General features: G+C 36.9%; 1 protein-coding gene and 12 non-coding genes across 13 annotated transcripts in view; 7 read left to right on the forward strand and 6 right to left on the reverse strand.

The window, feature by feature from the left end:
• The window catches only part of LOC131842689 (chloride channel protein 2), an 84,427-nt gene that overhangs the window by 57,743 nt on the left and 9,121 nt on the right, over window positions 1-17,563 (forward strand). Inside the window, exons 7-14 of the mRNA XM_059191266.1 lie at window positions 81-169; window positions 1,806-1,927; window positions 2,953-3,054; window positions 3,455-3,557; window positions 4,635-4,763; window positions 10,026-10,188; window positions 11,132-11,223; window positions 11,701-11,839. Coding sequence (XP_059047249.1) covers window positions 81-169; window positions 1,806-1,927; window positions 2,953-3,054; window positions 3,455-3,557; window positions 4,635-4,763; window positions 10,026-10,188; window positions 11,132-11,223; window positions 11,701-11,839 — 939 coding nt within the window. The remainder of the gene's footprint in view (window positions 1-80; window positions 170-1,805; window positions 1,928-2,952; window positions 3,055-3,454; window positions 3,558-4,634; window positions 4,764-10,025; window positions 10,189-11,131; window positions 11,224-11,700; window positions 11,840-17,563) is intronic.
• Window positions 5,939-6,020, reverse strand: Trnas-gcu (transfer RNA serine (anticodon GCU)). Its single transcript has one exon. It is a non-coding gene; the product is annotated as a tRNA-Ser (tRNA).
• Trnas-gcu (transfer RNA serine (anticodon GCU)) lies at window positions 7,897-7,978 on the reverse strand. The gene has a single exon. It is a non-coding gene; the product is annotated as a tRNA-Ser (tRNA).
• Window positions 9,349-9,430, forward strand: Trnas-gcu (transfer RNA serine (anticodon GCU)). The gene has a single exon. It is a non-coding gene; the product is annotated as a tRNA-Ser (tRNA).
• Trnas-gcu (transfer RNA serine (anticodon GCU)) lies at window positions 9,516-9,597 on the forward strand. The gene has a single exon. It is a non-coding gene; the product is annotated as a tRNA-Ser (tRNA).
• Window positions 9,683-9,764, forward strand: Trnas-gcu (transfer RNA serine (anticodon GCU)). Its single transcript has one exon. It is a non-coding gene; the product is annotated as a tRNA-Ser (tRNA).
• Trnas-gcu (transfer RNA serine (anticodon GCU)) lies at window positions 9,850-9,931 on the forward strand. The gene has a single exon. It is a non-coding gene; the product is annotated as a tRNA-Ser (tRNA).
• Trnas-gcu (transfer RNA serine (anticodon GCU)) lies at window positions 12,508-12,589 on the reverse strand. Its single transcript has one exon. It is a non-coding gene; the product is annotated as a tRNA-Ser (tRNA).
• On the reverse strand, window positions 12,672-12,753 carry Trnas-gcu (transfer RNA serine (anticodon GCU)). The gene has a single exon. It is a non-coding gene; the product is annotated as a tRNA-Ser (tRNA).
• Trnas-gcu (transfer RNA serine (anticodon GCU)) lies at window positions 15,136-15,217 on the forward strand. Its single transcript has one exon. It is a non-coding gene; the product is annotated as a tRNA-Ser (tRNA).
• Trnas-gcu (transfer RNA serine (anticodon GCU)) lies at window positions 15,300-15,381 on the forward strand. The gene has a single exon. It is a non-coding gene; the product is annotated as a tRNA-Ser (tRNA).
• Window positions 16,947-17,028, reverse strand: Trnas-gcu (transfer RNA serine (anticodon GCU)). The gene has a single exon. It is a non-coding gene; the product is annotated as a tRNA-Ser (tRNA).
• On the reverse strand, window positions 17,416-17,497 carry Trnas-gcu (transfer RNA serine (anticodon GCU)). The gene has a single exon. It is a non-coding gene; the product is annotated as a tRNA-Ser (tRNA).

The following is a 17,563-nucleotide window of genomic DNA, read 5'->3' on the forward strand; positions in this document are numbered from 1 at the left end:
AGTATTAGTATAGATATTACCGAATTATTTTCAAAACTAATTTATTCACAAGTTATTAATTGCGTTTAATATTTTTCCAGGCGTTTTGTTTTCAATCGAAGTAACTACGACATATTTCGCGGTACGAAATTACTGGCGTGGATTCTTCGCGGCATGCTGCAGTGCTATTGTAAGTATGAACTTTTTTAGACCATATATAACCTCTGTACCTAACTGGTAATGCAACCTATCTTCTGACGGAATTTCATTGAGATCTGTACAGACATTTAGTTGTGAAGTGACAACAAATAGACAATCATTTTTGCGTTTATACTATTAATATAAATGAAGGAACCAGAGGTGCATAGCGTTACGTTTTGTACCGTTATTCTATGGATGGAAAGGAATATAATATTTTCACCGGAAGGTCGTGGAAGAGATCGCTATTTTGCGATAAGGCCGCCCGTTGTTACCTCCATGTCTTGCTTATTGTAATCATTATTATTGTTAAATTTTTATATTTTTAGAACCGTTCTTTTTATATGACATTTTTTTTATATATTTCAATTATTCTTTAATGGTCTCGTAGATAGTTCGCAACTGTATTTCAATATATCTAAATATATATAACTCAAAGGTGACTGACATAGTGATCTATCAACGCACAGCCCAAACCACTGGACGGATCGGGCTGAAATTTAGCATGCAGGTAGATGTTATGACGTAGGCATCCGCTAAGAAAGGATTTTGATTAATTCTTCCGCCAAGGGGATAAAATAGGGGATGAAAGTTTGTATGAAACTTTATCAATTTTAAACCGATCGGGCTGAGACTTTGCATGCATAAAGCTACTATGATGGAGGCATCCCCTAAGAAAGGATTTTGATAAATTACACCCCTAAGGGGATAAATTAACGCGAGCGAAACCGCGGGCAAATGCTAGTTATATCATAAAGTACAGGTTTTCATCATTTAGACACCCATACAGTCCACCGATTCACTACAGTAATTATGTTTATGTAATTGTATATATGTGAAAGGAACATTACAGAGTTTTCATTTGATGATTATAATTGCCCTGGAAAAATCACACAGCGCCATCTAGTCCCAAGCTACACAGAGCTTGTATTATGGGTACTAAACAACTGATACAAATAGAAATAGAAATAGAAATAGAAATAATCTTTATTCAAATAAACTCATTACAAGCACTTTTGAATAGTCATATTTTGATTCTACCACTCATTCGGAATGCAGATTCATCACAAGAAGAATGAGCAAGAAACTTGTGTGTTGCTCTTTTCTAAAACTATATATATAAAAATAAATTGCTGTTCGTTAGTCTCGCTAAGACTCGAGAATGGCTGAACCGATTTGGCTGATTTTAGTCTTGAAATATTCGTGGAAGTCCATTGAAGATTTAAACAGTGATAAAATATTAAGAAATTGCATGTAAAATAGTAAAAACAACACTTTTATTTTCGCATACATACTGCTGATACCTGTCAAACAGGGTGCGTTCAAAAATTTATTGTATATAGTAACTAAACTTCAAAAAACCTTTACATATTTAATTTTGAAGCGGAAAGGAGTTCGCGGGGTTAGCCAGTATTTATATAAAATTCATTTTTTGTAAATACAATATACATAGAAAACAGCCAGACACCAACAACGACACAGACAAACATACAAACAATCATACTCATGAATACAAATGTTTGTGCTATGCGAGGAATCAAACACGAGACCATCGTTATAGCCACCTTTTCCCGGCCGGTTTCATATATTTCTTACTACCTTCTAATGTGGAATTAAATATTTTGCAGATGTTCCGTTTACTGTCAGTATGGTCAGGTGCTACCCCCACTGTTAAGCCATTGTTCCCCACCAGTTTGCCCCAAGACTTCCCCTTCGACCCCCAAGAGTTTGCAGTATTCGTCCTCCTAGGGTAAGTAATAACTTGATTATATTTTTTTTTATTAAATAAATAACCCTGGACAATTAACACAGCGCCATCTAGTCCCACGGCAAGCAGAGCTTGTGGGAGTACTAGACAAGTGACATAAATTTTTTAAATATCTACATAATATACATAGAAAACACCCAGACCGATACAAACAATCATACTCATGAATACAAATATTTGCACCGTGCGAGGAATGGATCCCATGACAATCGGAATAAAGCAGTGTATTACTGAAGGTACAGGGGCTCAGTATAGGTAGAAATGAATTTTACTTGTGGACATTTTCGCAGCTGGTCTTTACAGCTTCGATAGAGGACGAGTGCAGATGGCACTCCAAACCAAAAGAAGGGCTTATGGAGCGGCGGAAGGCCAACTCTCGCCTGACGGATACGACTTTACTCTGAGGGCACCACTAGGGGTTCGAACCTCGGCACACGCTGTCGTAATTTCGATCTCCGTTTGAGACATTAGTCTGAGGGCACCGCTAGGGGTTCGAACCTCGGCACAGGCCGTCTTAATTTCGATCCTCGTTTGAGACATTAGTCTGAGGGCACCGCTAGGGGTTCGAACCTCGGTACAGGCCGTCTTTCGATCCCCGTTTGAGACTTGAGTCTGAAAGCACCGCTAGGGGTTCGAACCTAGGCACAGGCCGTCGTAATTTCGATCCCCGTTTGAGACATTAGTCTGAGGGCACCGCTAGGGGTTCGAACCTCGGCACAGGCCGTCTTTCGATCCCCGTTTGAGACTTGAGTCTGAAGGCACCGCTAGGGGTTCGAACCTCGGCACGGGCCGTCTTTCGATCCCCGATTGAGACTTGAGTCTGAAGGCACGGCTAGGAGTTCGAACCTCGCCACAGGCCATCTTAATTTCGATCCCCGTTTGAGACATTAGTCTGAGGGCATCGCTAGGGGTTCGAACCTCGGCACAGGCCGTCGTAATTTCGATCCCCGTTTGAATTGGACGGGGGATCGATCGTAAGGGACAATGATGTGTTGTAATATTTCCAGTATAGTGTGCGGGTTCATGGCTGCCATCTGGGTGTGGTTACATCGCCAGTACGTGCTGTTCATGAGGAATACCAAGACCCTAAGCAACTTCCTGCAGAAGAAGTGAGTAACTTTATTTTTATATAATTTTTCAATAATACATAAATATACTAGGCGTGCCCCCGGTTTCACCCGCGTTAAATTTCAATATATAGCCTGTTTTTGCGTGAAAGAGTAACAAACATCCATACTTACAAACTTTCGCATTTATAATATTATTATATTAAGATTAATCTAGTCTTTGACAAATTAAGAAAAAAATATACAGATTATTTTAGAATTTTAAGAAAAAAACTAAACCGGTTTTGATTTAATTAGGTATCTAGCTTTTTTTAATTTATAAATTTGACCGCGTTTGTACGCAATCTCACCTAATGTTAAGTGATGATGCGGTCTAAACTAAGCTAAGCTTACCTCATCTTTAGTACACTGGTTCAAATAATAATAAAAAAAAATTTCTCAGCCGGTTCATCTACCCTGGTTTCATGACGTTGGCAGTGATGTCCATCCTGTTTCCACCAGGCATCGGGAAGTACATGGCTGCAGACCTTGGCAATCAAGGACAGGTACCCAATTACTTAATACACTCTCTATGATAGAAAGGTACTCGCGTTGCGTTCAAGTTAAATAGACTTGGGTGCATTGCTTAGAATATTGTATATATTTATGTTATATATTATTGTATCTCTTAATATATATATATATATATATTGTATATATATTTTTGTTCTGTTTATATTTTGTTGCATTTTGTTTACGTTTATCATTTTGCACCGCCAACAATTATTCTCTGCACCACTTATGGTTGCCTGGTAGAAAATGCCGCATGCTGTTAGGTCCGCCAAATGTAGTGTACTATATATTATATTGTGTCGTTTAAATTAAATAAATAAATAAATATTGATAGAGTCAGCTTCAGATGCAGCCTACGTATTGTTCTGGCTGGTATCATAATAATTTAAGCTGTATTTTTGTTATTTAATTTAGGTACGATGGGATTATCGTAAGCTCTAATTGTTATCCAATGGCCATAACAATATTTAACAAGTTGCCAAAGGAGTTAAAACAATTAAATAAAAGCAAATTAAAAAAAGAATTGTATAATTGGTTGTTATCTAACTGCTTTTATAATATAAACAAATATCTTTCACAAATGGTGAAAAAGTGACTAATATTAATAAATAAATAAATTATAATAATATATGTATGTAATAATGAGTAATGTATAATGACAATATTTTAATTGACAATTGTCTGTTGCATGTCAGACATTACTAAATGTGCGAACAATATAATAATATTCAAAATACCACATCCAATGTACTACATTTTATGCAATAAAATTTCATTTCATTTCGTCGTCATATTTTGTATACAAAAATCCTAAACAGATTTAAAAGAAAAAATACATTTCAGGCGCCAAAAATACATTTATATATAACTTCAACGACCAATAGGACTGGGTCATCAATGAAAAATGTTACAAAATAGGGGAAAACATGTCGCAGATAAAGTTTCCCTGGTCAGCTGGTATAGTGATAACATTATGGATGATAATGATGGTGGTGATGGTGATAATGATGGTGGTGATGGTGATAATGATGGTGGTGATGGTGCTAATGATGTTGGTGTGATGATGACAGGTGCTGTCGCTGTTCGCGAACTTCACGTGGGGCGACGAGCTGACCGCGCAACAAGCGGCCATCGTGTCGCACTGGCAGACTCCTGAAGTTAACTACTTTGGGTGCCTCATCATCTACTTTTTCTCTATTGTGAGTACATTTGTTTTCTTATTAGTATTAAGGAGTGCCTGTGCTTAACAAAGATGGAGATTTTGCCAAATTGAAGAGGAAACCCTACACATGCTTTGTAGTTGTAGCCCACTCATGGATAAACGAAATATCCTCCTTTGGAAAATTTGCACTCTATCCTGAGAAGATAAAAACCATCGCTAATACACTTTAATTCTGGTCCTTGGCGGGCCTAGGCGGACTCTAAAAAAGAGGCGAGCACAATAGAACTATTCAGGTCGCAGTGCTACAGGTCTAAATAGTATAAATGACGTAGTGGAGTAACTTGAAACAGTCATGCTCACTATAAAGTTCAAACTTGGGGCGGCGTGGTGGGCCGGGTCGATGTGCTCCCTCTAATATGGTTGAGTGCAGTGATGGCTGGCTCATTCGTCATACTGGTGCTTATACTGGTGGTCACTCTATTCTTCCAAATTTGAATTTAAATGAATCTGTATTTTTGTAAATATGTACAACATTTATTTAAAAAAAATGCGACCTAAGTTTCTTGTCAGTTCTTCTCATCTCGAAATCATTCCGAACTGACGGTAGATTTGACATATCATAAGAGTCTGTAATAGATCTACAAGAATAAAGATATTTTGAATTTGAATTTGAATTTGATTAAGAACTTAGCAAGAACCTCAAACCCCTTAATTAAAAAAAAAGCGCCTGGAAGATGATTCGTTTCTACTCGATAAAGCAGTGTTTGTGGCAGAACCGCACTATTCTGCCCCACTTGCATTCAGGCATGGTGGGCCATTGTAATGTATTTAGATGTATGTCATTTTATATTTTATTTTATTTATTTTATGTATTTATTCTTTTTTTATTTATTTATTCTTGGCATATGGTTCCATATGCCATGTCGGTGTTCTGTCTAATAGGGTCTTTGATTTGAGGAGTTTTCACATTTGTAACTTATAAGTTTTTTTGCTTGTCAAATGATTGCAATAAAATAAGAACAAAGTTTGAGATTAAACTTACCGTAATAAATTGGTGAAAACCGCATCCATATCGGTTAAGCAGTTTCTGAGATTAGTGCTCACAAACGCAGTGTATAATAAAATTCCTCGAATATCTTTCCGTGTCTTGAAAGGTATTCGAAGAATTTAATTAATTAGTTAAATTATATTATTAATTGATACAAAACATACCGACGAGGATGGGATTCGAACCCACGCGTGCAGAGCACATTGGATTAGCAGTCCAACGCCTTAACCTCTCGGCCACCTCGTCTTGTATCACACCAGCCAATTTAAATAACAGAAATAAAATTCATATCATTGTATTTAAATTCCGTGAAATTTAAAGTAAATAGTAACAGGTGCGTAATGTTAAGTATACAGTTAAGTTTTTTTTTATATGGTATACGCTGGTGGAGCACCAGTGGAGGATGATAAGATGGGCATGAGGTCAGGTCAGTCAGCCTGGAAACCATCGTGATAAATTCCAGATGAATTTATCACGACGGTTTCCAGGGGGAACCGCGTGGAGGTCAACCTGACATGGTACATTGCAAGCAATGGGGTCGAGAGTCCACATTACTAACCACATATAACCAAAAATAAAAAATAAAATATGTTAGGGGTGGACAACCCTTATCACTCAGGGACATGAAAAATAGATAGTAACCGATTGTCAGACCTACTGAATATGCATATAAAATTTCATAAAAATCGGTCAAGCCATTTCGGAGGAGTTTGTTAACTAATATTGTGACACGAGTATTTTATATATAAGATAATATGTACTATCAAGACCGTAACATCTAATGTAAAATATTAGTAACTGCATATATGATTTGAATTTTAAAGTGATAATAATACAGTTGATTTTCTTGTCCGTTCTTCTCAATTGAATCTGTATATTAAAATTGTTCATAAACGGGTAAAATATCCTACATGAATAAACTATTTTTGATTTGATTTATCCCAATTAATCAATATTTGACGCTCATGGGAACAAAGTCACACGTAAAAGTACTAGTATTGTATGTTCATGACCTTATTACAATTTAATTATCTACACAAGTGAATTATTAACAATTTCACAGTATATTAACTCCATTAGTAAATTATCACTTGGATAAACAAACCGTTCTCAGTCTGCAAACACTATTAGCTTTGTTTCTGACGCCCGGGCGATCGCACCGGGGCCTCCAATCGACCCCCCGTCCAATTCAAACGAAGATCAAAATTATGACGGCCTGAGTCAAGGTTGGAACCCCTAGGGGTGTCCTCAGACGAAAGTCGTATCCGTCGGGAGATGGCCTTCACCCGCTCCATAAGTCCTTCCGCGGGTTTGGAGTGCCATCTGCACTCGCCTCGTGTCGTCCGGTGAAGCTGTAAACTGACAGCTGCCAACTGCAGCCAACAGCATTAGATTTGTGATTTTAAATAATTTGTTTTAAGGTATTTTCTTACCAGGTTCTTGCGAGGTAACAGATTGAGCTGGTATGGGCATGTTATGCGGAGGAACGAGGACCATGTGTTATGGAAAGTGTATAATATGAATGTGGATGGATGTAAAGGGAGGGGACGTCCTAAGAAAAGATGGATAGATTGTGTGAAAGATGATATGAATAAAAGAGGAGTATGATCAGATATGACGACCGATAGAGAGCAGTGGAAGAGAATGACATACTGCGCCGACCCCAAATAATGGGATAAAGGCAAGGCAATTATGATGTTTTAAGGTATTTTCTTAATCAAATTCTCATTCAAAGTATGGTACTATAAATTTAATTCATAATGGGAAAAGGGATTGTCAGTAATGAGTACAATGATCCCATAGGATCCATAGCAATGTATCATATCAGGTTGACCTCCAGAGCGCTGTACTCTGGAAAATTCTTGGCGAATTTGTCACAATAGCCCAAATGACCTGACCTCATGCTTATCCTATCATCCTCCACTGATGCCAGCGTAAATGGTCATCAGGCGGGTGGATCATGCCATATTCATCCATTAATAAAAATGTAATTCAGAAAGTTTTACTAAATATTACAAAAAATATGGCAATAATTCTTCGAAATTCTTTCCGATACGCGCATATATATTCGAAGAATTTAATTAATTATTTAAATTATATTATTAATTGAAACAAAATATACCGACGAGGATGGGATTCGAACCCACGCGTGCAGAGCACATTGGATTAGCAGTCCAACGCCTTAACCTCTCGGCCACCTCGTCTTGTATCACATGAGCCAATTTATATACAGAAGATAATTCATATTTTATATAAATATATGTTACTAATTTATACAAAACATATCGACGAGGATGGGATTCGAACCCACGCGTCCAGAGCACATTGGATTAGCAGTCCAACGCCTTAACCTCTCGGCCACCTCGTCTTGTACCACACCAGTTTAATTAGGTAATTCGATACTGACTTTTCAAGAAACTTTAAAAAGAAAATACTTCTTTAGTCAGTAGTAGTATTTGTATGAATTTTACAATTAATTTTACAGAAATATATGAAATTAAATTAAATGAAAACACTTTATTGTTCCTCTCACAGGAAGATATAACAGTTACATAAATTAATATGTAGATCAAATATAAAAAGAAAAACAACATAATTATAATGTAGAAGTAACAATGGGCGGCCTTATTGCTAAATATTTCTTCCAGGCAACCTTAGGATGGAGAGGAGTGATTAGACTGTGTCTGGTCGAGGTATTATAATTAGTTAGTTATTGAATGTACAATATAACTACATAATAATCATTATATATAAAATATACATACATACTTACTTCCTTACTAATATTATAAATGCGAAAGTAACTCTGTCTGTCTGTCTAATAAATACATTACTTGTTTTGTGTCAGTAAATTCTAATAATTCTTTTATGGCCATTGATAAAGTTTCTTGCCAAGATTCCTGGGTGGATGCCACAAATTTTTACAAGATTGTAACTCCAATGATATCGTGATGACAGGCATCATCTTAAATTCAATCATCATTTCAACCATAGCTAAATGTAAAATAGTTATAAGGCATATTTTTTTTTTATTTTGCTCCTCTAATCGATCCCCCTTCCAATTCACGGGGATCGAAATTACGACGGCCTGAGCCGAGGTTCGAACCCCTAGTGGTGCCCGCAGACTAAAATCGTATCCGTCAGGCAGGAGCTGGCCTTCAGCCGCTCCATAAGTCCTTCCGCGGGTTTGGAGTGCCATCTGCACTCTCCTAATGTCCGGTGAAGCTGTAAAGGCCAGCTGCGGCCAACAGCATTAGAGTAGTCCGTAAAGATTCCCATTACATTGTCAGGACATATCGCTGATTAAATGCTAAAGGGCGACAACGCAAAGAACTGAAATTATAAAAAAAATGTTTCAGTTTTTTTTTGGGTTGTGGCCCTTTGGTATTTAATCAGCGTTATATTACTAATGTAGGCACGATCTGAATAAAGCCACAATCTGCTGCAATTATAATACGTTAAAAACCAAATTAAATTTTGAACATATTGTGTTGCTATTTACTTTAAATTTTACGGTTTTATGTTTAAAATATAAATTTTATTTCTGATAATTAAATTGGCTGGTATGATACAAGACGAGGTGGCCGAGAGGTTAAGGCGTTGGACTGCTAATCCAATGTGCTCTGCACGCGTGGGTTCGAATCCCATCCTCGTCGGTATGTTTTGTTTCAATTACCAATGTATATATACATATAAATATGAATTATATTTCTGTTAATTAAATTGGCTGGTATGATACAAGACGAGGTGGCCGAGAGGTTAAGGCGTTGGACTGCTAATCCAATGTGCTCTGCACGCGTGGGTTCGAATCCCATCCTCGTCGGTATGTTTTGTTTCAATTACCAATGTATATATACATATAAATATGAATTATATTTCTGTTATTTAAATTGGCTGGTATGATACAAGACGAGGTGGCCGAGAGGTTAAGGCGTTGGACTGCTAATCCAATGTGCTCTGCACGCGTGGGTTCGAATCCCATCCTCGTCGGTATGTTTTGTTTCAATTACCAATGTATATATACATATAAATATGAATTATATTTCTGTTAATTAAATTGGCTCATGTGATACAAGACGAGGTGGCCGAGAGGTTAAGGCGTTGGACTGCTAATCCAATGTGCTCTGCACGCGTGGGTTCGAATCCCATCCTCGTCGATATATTTTGATTTTACTGAAAAAATATTTAGTTTTAAATATTTTTTAACTTGTTTTTGTATGTTTAACAGATTTGTAACATAACTGTTTACAGTACTTCCTGAGCATGGTATCTTGTACCCTGCCAGTGCCTGCTGGTATCTTCGTACCGGCGTTCAAGATGGGCGCGTCACTAGGTAGATTTACCGGAGAGGTCATGCACTACTTCTGCCCTCTAGGGGTCGCGTACGGAGGTCACATACAGAAAATATTGCCCGGTGAGTGCCTCCATGAGGTTAAAATAATACAGAATGTCCTATAAGTCTTTTGAAACACTCCACGGCAACTGAATTCCGTTGGCGCTCCCCTCGTATCACGCGCCATTCCTGCGAGTCATTTGTATTTTATTCGATATAGGGCGCCGAAGAAGGCCCCAGCAGGTGGTAGTACTGATTTGTTAAAGAAAGCACTACTGACGCACTCACTGACCACTCTCAATCAAGTAGCAGAGAGAACGGATTTATTTGTTTGTGTGTATTTCTGTGTGAATTCATAAGGACCGCATTGTATTTATATGCAACTAGCTATACCGGCAAACGTTTTGCCTTAAAATAAAAAAAAAATTTAGGGGTGGACTACCCCTAACATTTAAGGGGATGAAAAATATATGTTGTCCGATTCTCAGACTCAATACGCTCACAAAATTTCATGAGAATCGGTCAAGCCGTTTCGGAGGAGTATGGGAACGAAAACTGTGACACAAGAATGTTATATGTAAGACGAGAGTTTTATATATAAGATGATACCGAACCGGTGTTGTAATATTGGATGCTCTGTTGAATTGGGCATATGCATGTGATGATAGTGTGTATATAAATAAATAAAAAAGTAAATATTCGAAATTGAAATTTTAAAGTACTTATGGGACATCCTGTATAATAATATATTAATTTATTCCCAGATAGATTCCCAGACATACATTTGAATTTGTTCACTGTATACTTAAAAGAAAAAAATGAGCCTCTCTTAAACTACATATCAGTTAACAGAAACATTTGGGCAAAAGAGATGCTGTGAGTGTAACTAACGAGATGACTGAGAACAGGGATGAATGGAAGATAAAAATTACGCAGACCCCAAATGAATAGGATAAGGAAGAAGCAGATGATGATGATGAAGATAATAATGATGGTGATGATGATGTAAGGTTGTTGTTCGCAGGTGGGTACGCAGTAGTGGGCGCGGCCGCGTTCACGGGTGCAGTCACTCACACCGTGTCCACAATCGTCATAGTCAGCGAGATGTGTGGACAGGTGAGGTGGATTACTTACACTATCTAAAGATAATCATAATAACCCAGGAGAATTCACACACCGTTACCCAATCCCAATAACATCATGTTAGGATGGTCGTAATAATAATAACCCTGGATAATTCACACAATGCCATCTAGTCCCAAGCTAAGCAGAGCTTGTGTTACGGGAACTAGAATCGAACCCGCGGCTATCGGAAGTAAAGCGGTGTACTAAACCGTTAGACCACCGAGCCGTCTTTTGTAATATTAATATCTATACATATAAATAAAATTGGACTGTCTGTTTGTAATATTGAAGTAACCGTTTCATGCATATTAAAATAAATACGGTACATGCATCACAATAACAATTTTTACCCTTTTGTCTGTCTGTTCCGGCTAATCTCTGAAATGGTTGGACCGATTGACGGGATTTTGCGGATACAGTTATTTTGTAATATTAATATAGTTAATATAATGTGTTTTTTCTACCCAGGTGACTCACTTGCTACCAATAATGGCGGCCGTACTTGCTGCCAATGCTGTGGCTGCCCTGCTCCAACCTTCATGCTTCGACAGCATCATACTCATCAAAAAGCTGCCCTACCTACCTGACCTGCTGTCCTCCGCCAGTCGTAAGATTCCATTTATACTCAATATAGTCCATCATACTCGTGAACGGGGCTCATGGGGTCTGATCTGTTCGGGATACGACCACTGATTAGACCTTTGACAAAATTGCAATAATATATGTTATGTTCGGGTACCCTATTCTCCGAAATTTGAATTTTAAAAAAAACGGTACATTTGTAAACATGGACAAGCTCATTTGAAAAGAATAAGAGCTGAGTTTGTTAGTTCTTCTTTGCTCGAAATCATTCCGAACTGACGGTAGATTTAACATATCATTAGAGTCAGTAATAGATCTACATAATAAAAATATTATAATATTGTTTTGATTTGATACACATTTCTTTTATAAACGGCTTTGACGGCCTCGGTGATCTAGCGGTAGCACACTGTTTTACTTCTATTTGTAGCGGGTTTGATCCTCGCACGGTGCAAACATTTTTAAATATAATTGTTTGTATTGATCTGGGTATTTTATATTTATATTATGTATATATCTAAAAATATATGTAAGTATTTCTATCAGTTGTACCCATAACACAAGCTTTCCTTACCTTGAGACTAGATGACGTTGTGTGAATTGTCCAGGGGTATTATTTCTATTATCTATTGACAAGAAATTATTGGATCAATATAAATTCCACATAGTTTTCCAATAATATCAAAATAATACCGACGAGAATGGGATTCGAACCCACGCGTGCAGAGCACATTGGATTAGCAGTCCAACGCCTTAACCTCTCGGCCACCTCGTCTTGTATCACACCAGCCAATTTATATACAGAAGATAATTCATATTTTATATAAATATATATTACTAATTGATACAAAACATACCGACGAGGATGGGATTCGAACCCACGCGTGCAGAGCACATTGGATTAGCAGTCCAACGCCTTAACCTCTCGGCCACCTCGTCTTATATCATAATTGCCAATTTATATACAAAAATAAAATTCATATTATATATTTAAAACCGTGAAATTTAAAGTAAATAGTAACAGAAGACAGTATGTTAAGTATGTACAGTTTAATACAGATCGTGACTCTCAAACTAATGTATAATACAGTATTTTATTCTGTTCTCCCAAATTTGAATTTTAATGACTGTGTACTATATTTTTTTATACTACGATGGTGACAATCAAGCATACGGCCTATCTGATGGTAAATGGTTACCGTAACCTATGAGCGGCTGAAACACCCGGGGTATCACTTGCGCGTTGCCGACCCTTAAGAAACCTTAATATACCCTTCTTGAAAAACTATTATAAACATGTACAACATTTATTTATTACTAGCTTTTGCCCGCGGCTTCGCTCGCGTTAATTTATCCCCTTAGAATAGAATAGAATAGAATAGAATAGAAAATCATTTATTCAAATAAACTTACATTGAAGCACTTTTGAATAGTCATTACATTTTTTTTAATCTACCGCTCGTTCGGAAATCTATGGCATCCTTTCTTAGGGGATAGTAGCTTTATGCATGCAAAGACTCAGCACGATAGGTTTAAAATTAACAGTTTCATACAAACTTTCATCCCCTATATTATGCCCTTGGCAGTAGAATTAATCAAAATTCTTTCTTAGCGGATGCATGGATGGATCTACGTCATAACACCTACCTGCATGCCAATTTTCAGCCCGATACGTCCCGATAGTGGTTTGGGCTATGCGTTGATAGATCACGATTTCATATATATCCTTTGCGTTATATATATTTAGACTGAGGACTATCTCGTTTTGGCAAAGTTGCAATAGTACATGCTATGGTCACCCTATTCTCCCACATTTGAATTTAAAAATGAATCTGTATTATTGTAAAAATATACAACATTTATTTGAAAAGAATACGAGCTGAGTTTCTTGTCAGTTCTTCTCACCTAGAAATCATTCCGAACTGACGGTAGATTTGACATATCATAAGAGTCTGTAATAGACCTACATGAATAAATATATTTTGAAGTTGAATTTGAATTTAGCCACATTTCCACGACACTCAAACATGCATTTTAATAAGGTATATTTATTCAAGTGCTGCGTATAAATAGTCGTATAGGGTCATCGAAATGCGGTAATTAGCTACACTACACTACTCTTCTGCTCACCTAGGGTGAAGGTTGGGCTCTCAGGTTAAACCCCTTTGCCCGGCATCGACTCCGGCGGTAACAACCCCCGGGTAACTGAGTTACAGCCTCTTGGGGCGGGTTTCTAAAAACGGAACTGGTCTCTTCGGGTTACGAAAACTGATTACACTGTTTGCTTTGGGGGAAAAGGGGATTGTTGGTAATGTGAACTTATGATCTTATTGCTAGCAATGTACCATGTCAGGTTGACCTCCACGTGGTTCCCCCTGGAAACCATTGTGATAAATTCTTGGTGAATTTGTCACGATGGGCTAACTGACCTGACCTCATGCTCATCTTTTCATCCTACACTGGTGCCCCGCCAGCGTAAATCGTTAGCGCAGGCGGGTGCACCATTCCATTATCATCCATAAAAAAAAAACTGTTTGCTTTTGACAAAACTGCAATAGCATATGCTGATAGTCGCTCTATTCTCCCAAATTTAAATTTAAAAATGAATCTGTATTATTGTAAACATGTACAACATTTATTTGAAAAAAATACGAGCTGAGTTTCTTGTCAGTTCTTCTCATCTCGAAATTACTCCGAACGTTAAAGTTATTTTGAGTTGATAGATAAATATATCTGTAAATTTATTTATTCTTACTTAAGAGGTAATACCATACTTGGGGGATGGATTTTTTTTACATGTCGGTCCGTTTTAACAGTGTGGTCGTGACTTATATGACGGTATCTCTTCGTTGTCCACCTTGACAGCTCCTCGCAATTTCCCTCCATACGGTTTTTGACTGCACAAGAACACTACAATTTGCTTGATTGCTTTCAGCAATAAGGCCGCCTTATTGTAACTATACATGTCCGTTAATATATTGTTTATGCCTTTTCTTTACTGCGTGTTACAAATAAAGTATATTCTATCTGTCTACAATGGACTGCTATTATTTACTTAAAACTTCATGGTTGTATATGTATAATTGTACTGTATTTAAATATTAATTTAAATGAAAAGCTAATTTGCGTTTCACATGTTATTAGGACGTTCCCGCCATTTTTAACAATACAGACTCTCTCAACTGCACAGAGTATGTTACAAACATAGACTAGATTTATACTATATGATTATATCTTAGACATAGATTATACCATAAACTACATATATTGCAATCATATAAGAATTTTATTTCTATAATTAAATTGGCTGGTGTGATACAAGACGAGGTGGCCGAGAGGTTAAGGCGTTGGACTGCTAATCCAATGTGCTCTGCACGCGTGGGTTCGAATCCCATCCTCGTCGATATGTTTTGTATCAATTAGTAATATATATTTATATAAAATATGAATTATTTTCTGTATATAAATTGGCTCATGTGATACAAGACGAGGTGGCCGAGAGGTTAAGGCGTTGGACTGCTAATCCAATGTGCTCTGCACGCGTGGGTTCGAATCCCATCCTCGTCGATATATTTCGTATCAATTAATAATATAATTTAAATATTTAATTAAATTCTTCGAATATCTTTGCGCGTATCGGAAACATGTTCGAGGAATTTTTGCCATATTTTTTGTAATATTTAGTAAAACTTTCTCAATTACCATCCTCATCGGTATGTTTTGTAAAACATAGATTATGGTACAGGAATTTAAAATACTATGATTTTGTAAAGCGTTTACTACTTAAAAGTTTGTAGAATTTCTCTATGGCATATAGTGTAGAAAATTGTTTTTTTACATATCTAAATGGGGTAAATTTTAATAATATTGACATCAGATATATATAATATTGATACAGAATCTCGGCTCGGCTTGAAACTAAATGGTATTGTCCTGAGACATATACAGAACAATACCATTCAGCTCCAAGCCAAGCAGAGATTCTGTTATAGATACTAGACAACTGATATAAATACATACATACATTTTTTTATAAATACATACATAATATACATAGAAAACACCCAGATACAAACAATCATACTCATGAATTCAATTATTTGTACCGTGCGAGGAATCGAACCCGCGACCATCGGTTCTAAGGCGGTATGTTCAACCGCTATACCATCGAAGCCGTAAATACTTGATTGCCACATCGTGACATAAAGAAAACTTACCGATCGTGATTCAAAGTAACGTATGACCTTCTCCAGTCCTAAACGCTGTTTACATGCCAATTTTTATATATTAGTGAAGTTGTTAATAAGTCAAACAAACAAACACACTTATATTATACTAGCTAAACCGCCCAACGTCGTCTGCGACACATTTCCTTGACATTTATCATTATACTAGCTTTGCCTTTAATTTATCCCCTTGGGGGTAGAATTAATCAAAATCCTATCTTAGCGGATGCCTACGTCGTAACATCTACCTGCATGCCAAATTTCAATTATGGTTTAAGCTGTGCGTTGATAGATCACTATGTCAGTCACCTTTGAGTTATATATATTTAGATTTCGCCCAATTTACATAAAATGTTTTTAAATTATAGCTTTTATATTATTCTGATTTATAAGCTATGTTACTGTAAAGTTTTATCAAAATCCGTTGAGTAGTTTTTGCGTGAAAGAGTAACAAAAATCCATCCATACGCACAAACTTTCGCGTTTATCATCATCATCATCATCGCAGCCCGGAAGACGTCCACTGCTGGACATAGGCCTCCCCCAAAGATCTCCACGACGATCGGTCCTGCGCTGCTTGCATCCAATGCCTTCCAGCGATCTTGACCAGATCGTCGGTCCACCTTGCTGGAGGCCTTCCCACGCTGCGTCTACTCGCGTTTTTCGCGTTTATAATATTAGTAAATTCTAAGTATTTATATCATAGACGACTGATCTATAACAAAAGCTCTGCTTACCGTAGAACCAGATGACGCTGTGTTAATTGGCCAGGTTTATTAATTATATTCTGTTATATTTGATATTTTTTGAAATATGAATGTTTCTATATCAATCCTACGACCTGATTGATACAGAACCTTCTCACACAAAATACGGCCTAATTACCTTAAAATGACCAAAACATACCGACGAGGATGGGATTCGAACCCACGCGTGCAGAGCACATTGGATTAGCAGTCCAACGCCTTAACCTCTCGGCCACCTCGTCTTGTATCACACCAGCCAATTTAATTAACAGAAATAAAATTCATTTTTTACTACCTGTACTCGCGACTTCGTCCGCGTGGAATTTAAAAAGTTAATTAGAGAATTTTTCTAAATTAAAAGTAACTTAAGTTACTCTTTATTACATTAGCTAACAGTCAATAAAAGTCCCGTCAAAATCGGTCCAGACATTTCAGAGATTAGCCGGAACAAACAGACAGACAAAAATTGTAAAAAATGTTATTTTGGTGTATGTACCTATATTCATATGCATGTAGTAAAAAACTGTTATTTCAATACTATAAACAGACACTCCAATTTTATTTATATGTATAGATGTACATAATTTATTTAACATTTATTATATATTGCTAATTGATACAAAACATATCGACGAGGATGGGATTCGAACCCACGCGTGCAGAGCACATTGGATTAGCAGTCCAACGCCTTAACCTCTCGGCCACCTCGTCATATGACATATATGGTCAATATATAAAACTCTAAAAAAACTGTTTGTACAGATGGTTATCCACTTA

This window comes from Achroia grisella, unplaced genomic scaffold (assembly GCF_030625045.1).
Source record: "Achroia grisella isolate CSIRO2021 unplaced genomic scaffold, CSIRO_AGI_Agris_v1 utg241, whole genome shotgun sequence".
Lineage (NCBI taxonomy): Eukaryota > Metazoa > Arthropoda > Insecta > Lepidoptera > Pyralidae > Achroia > Achroia grisella.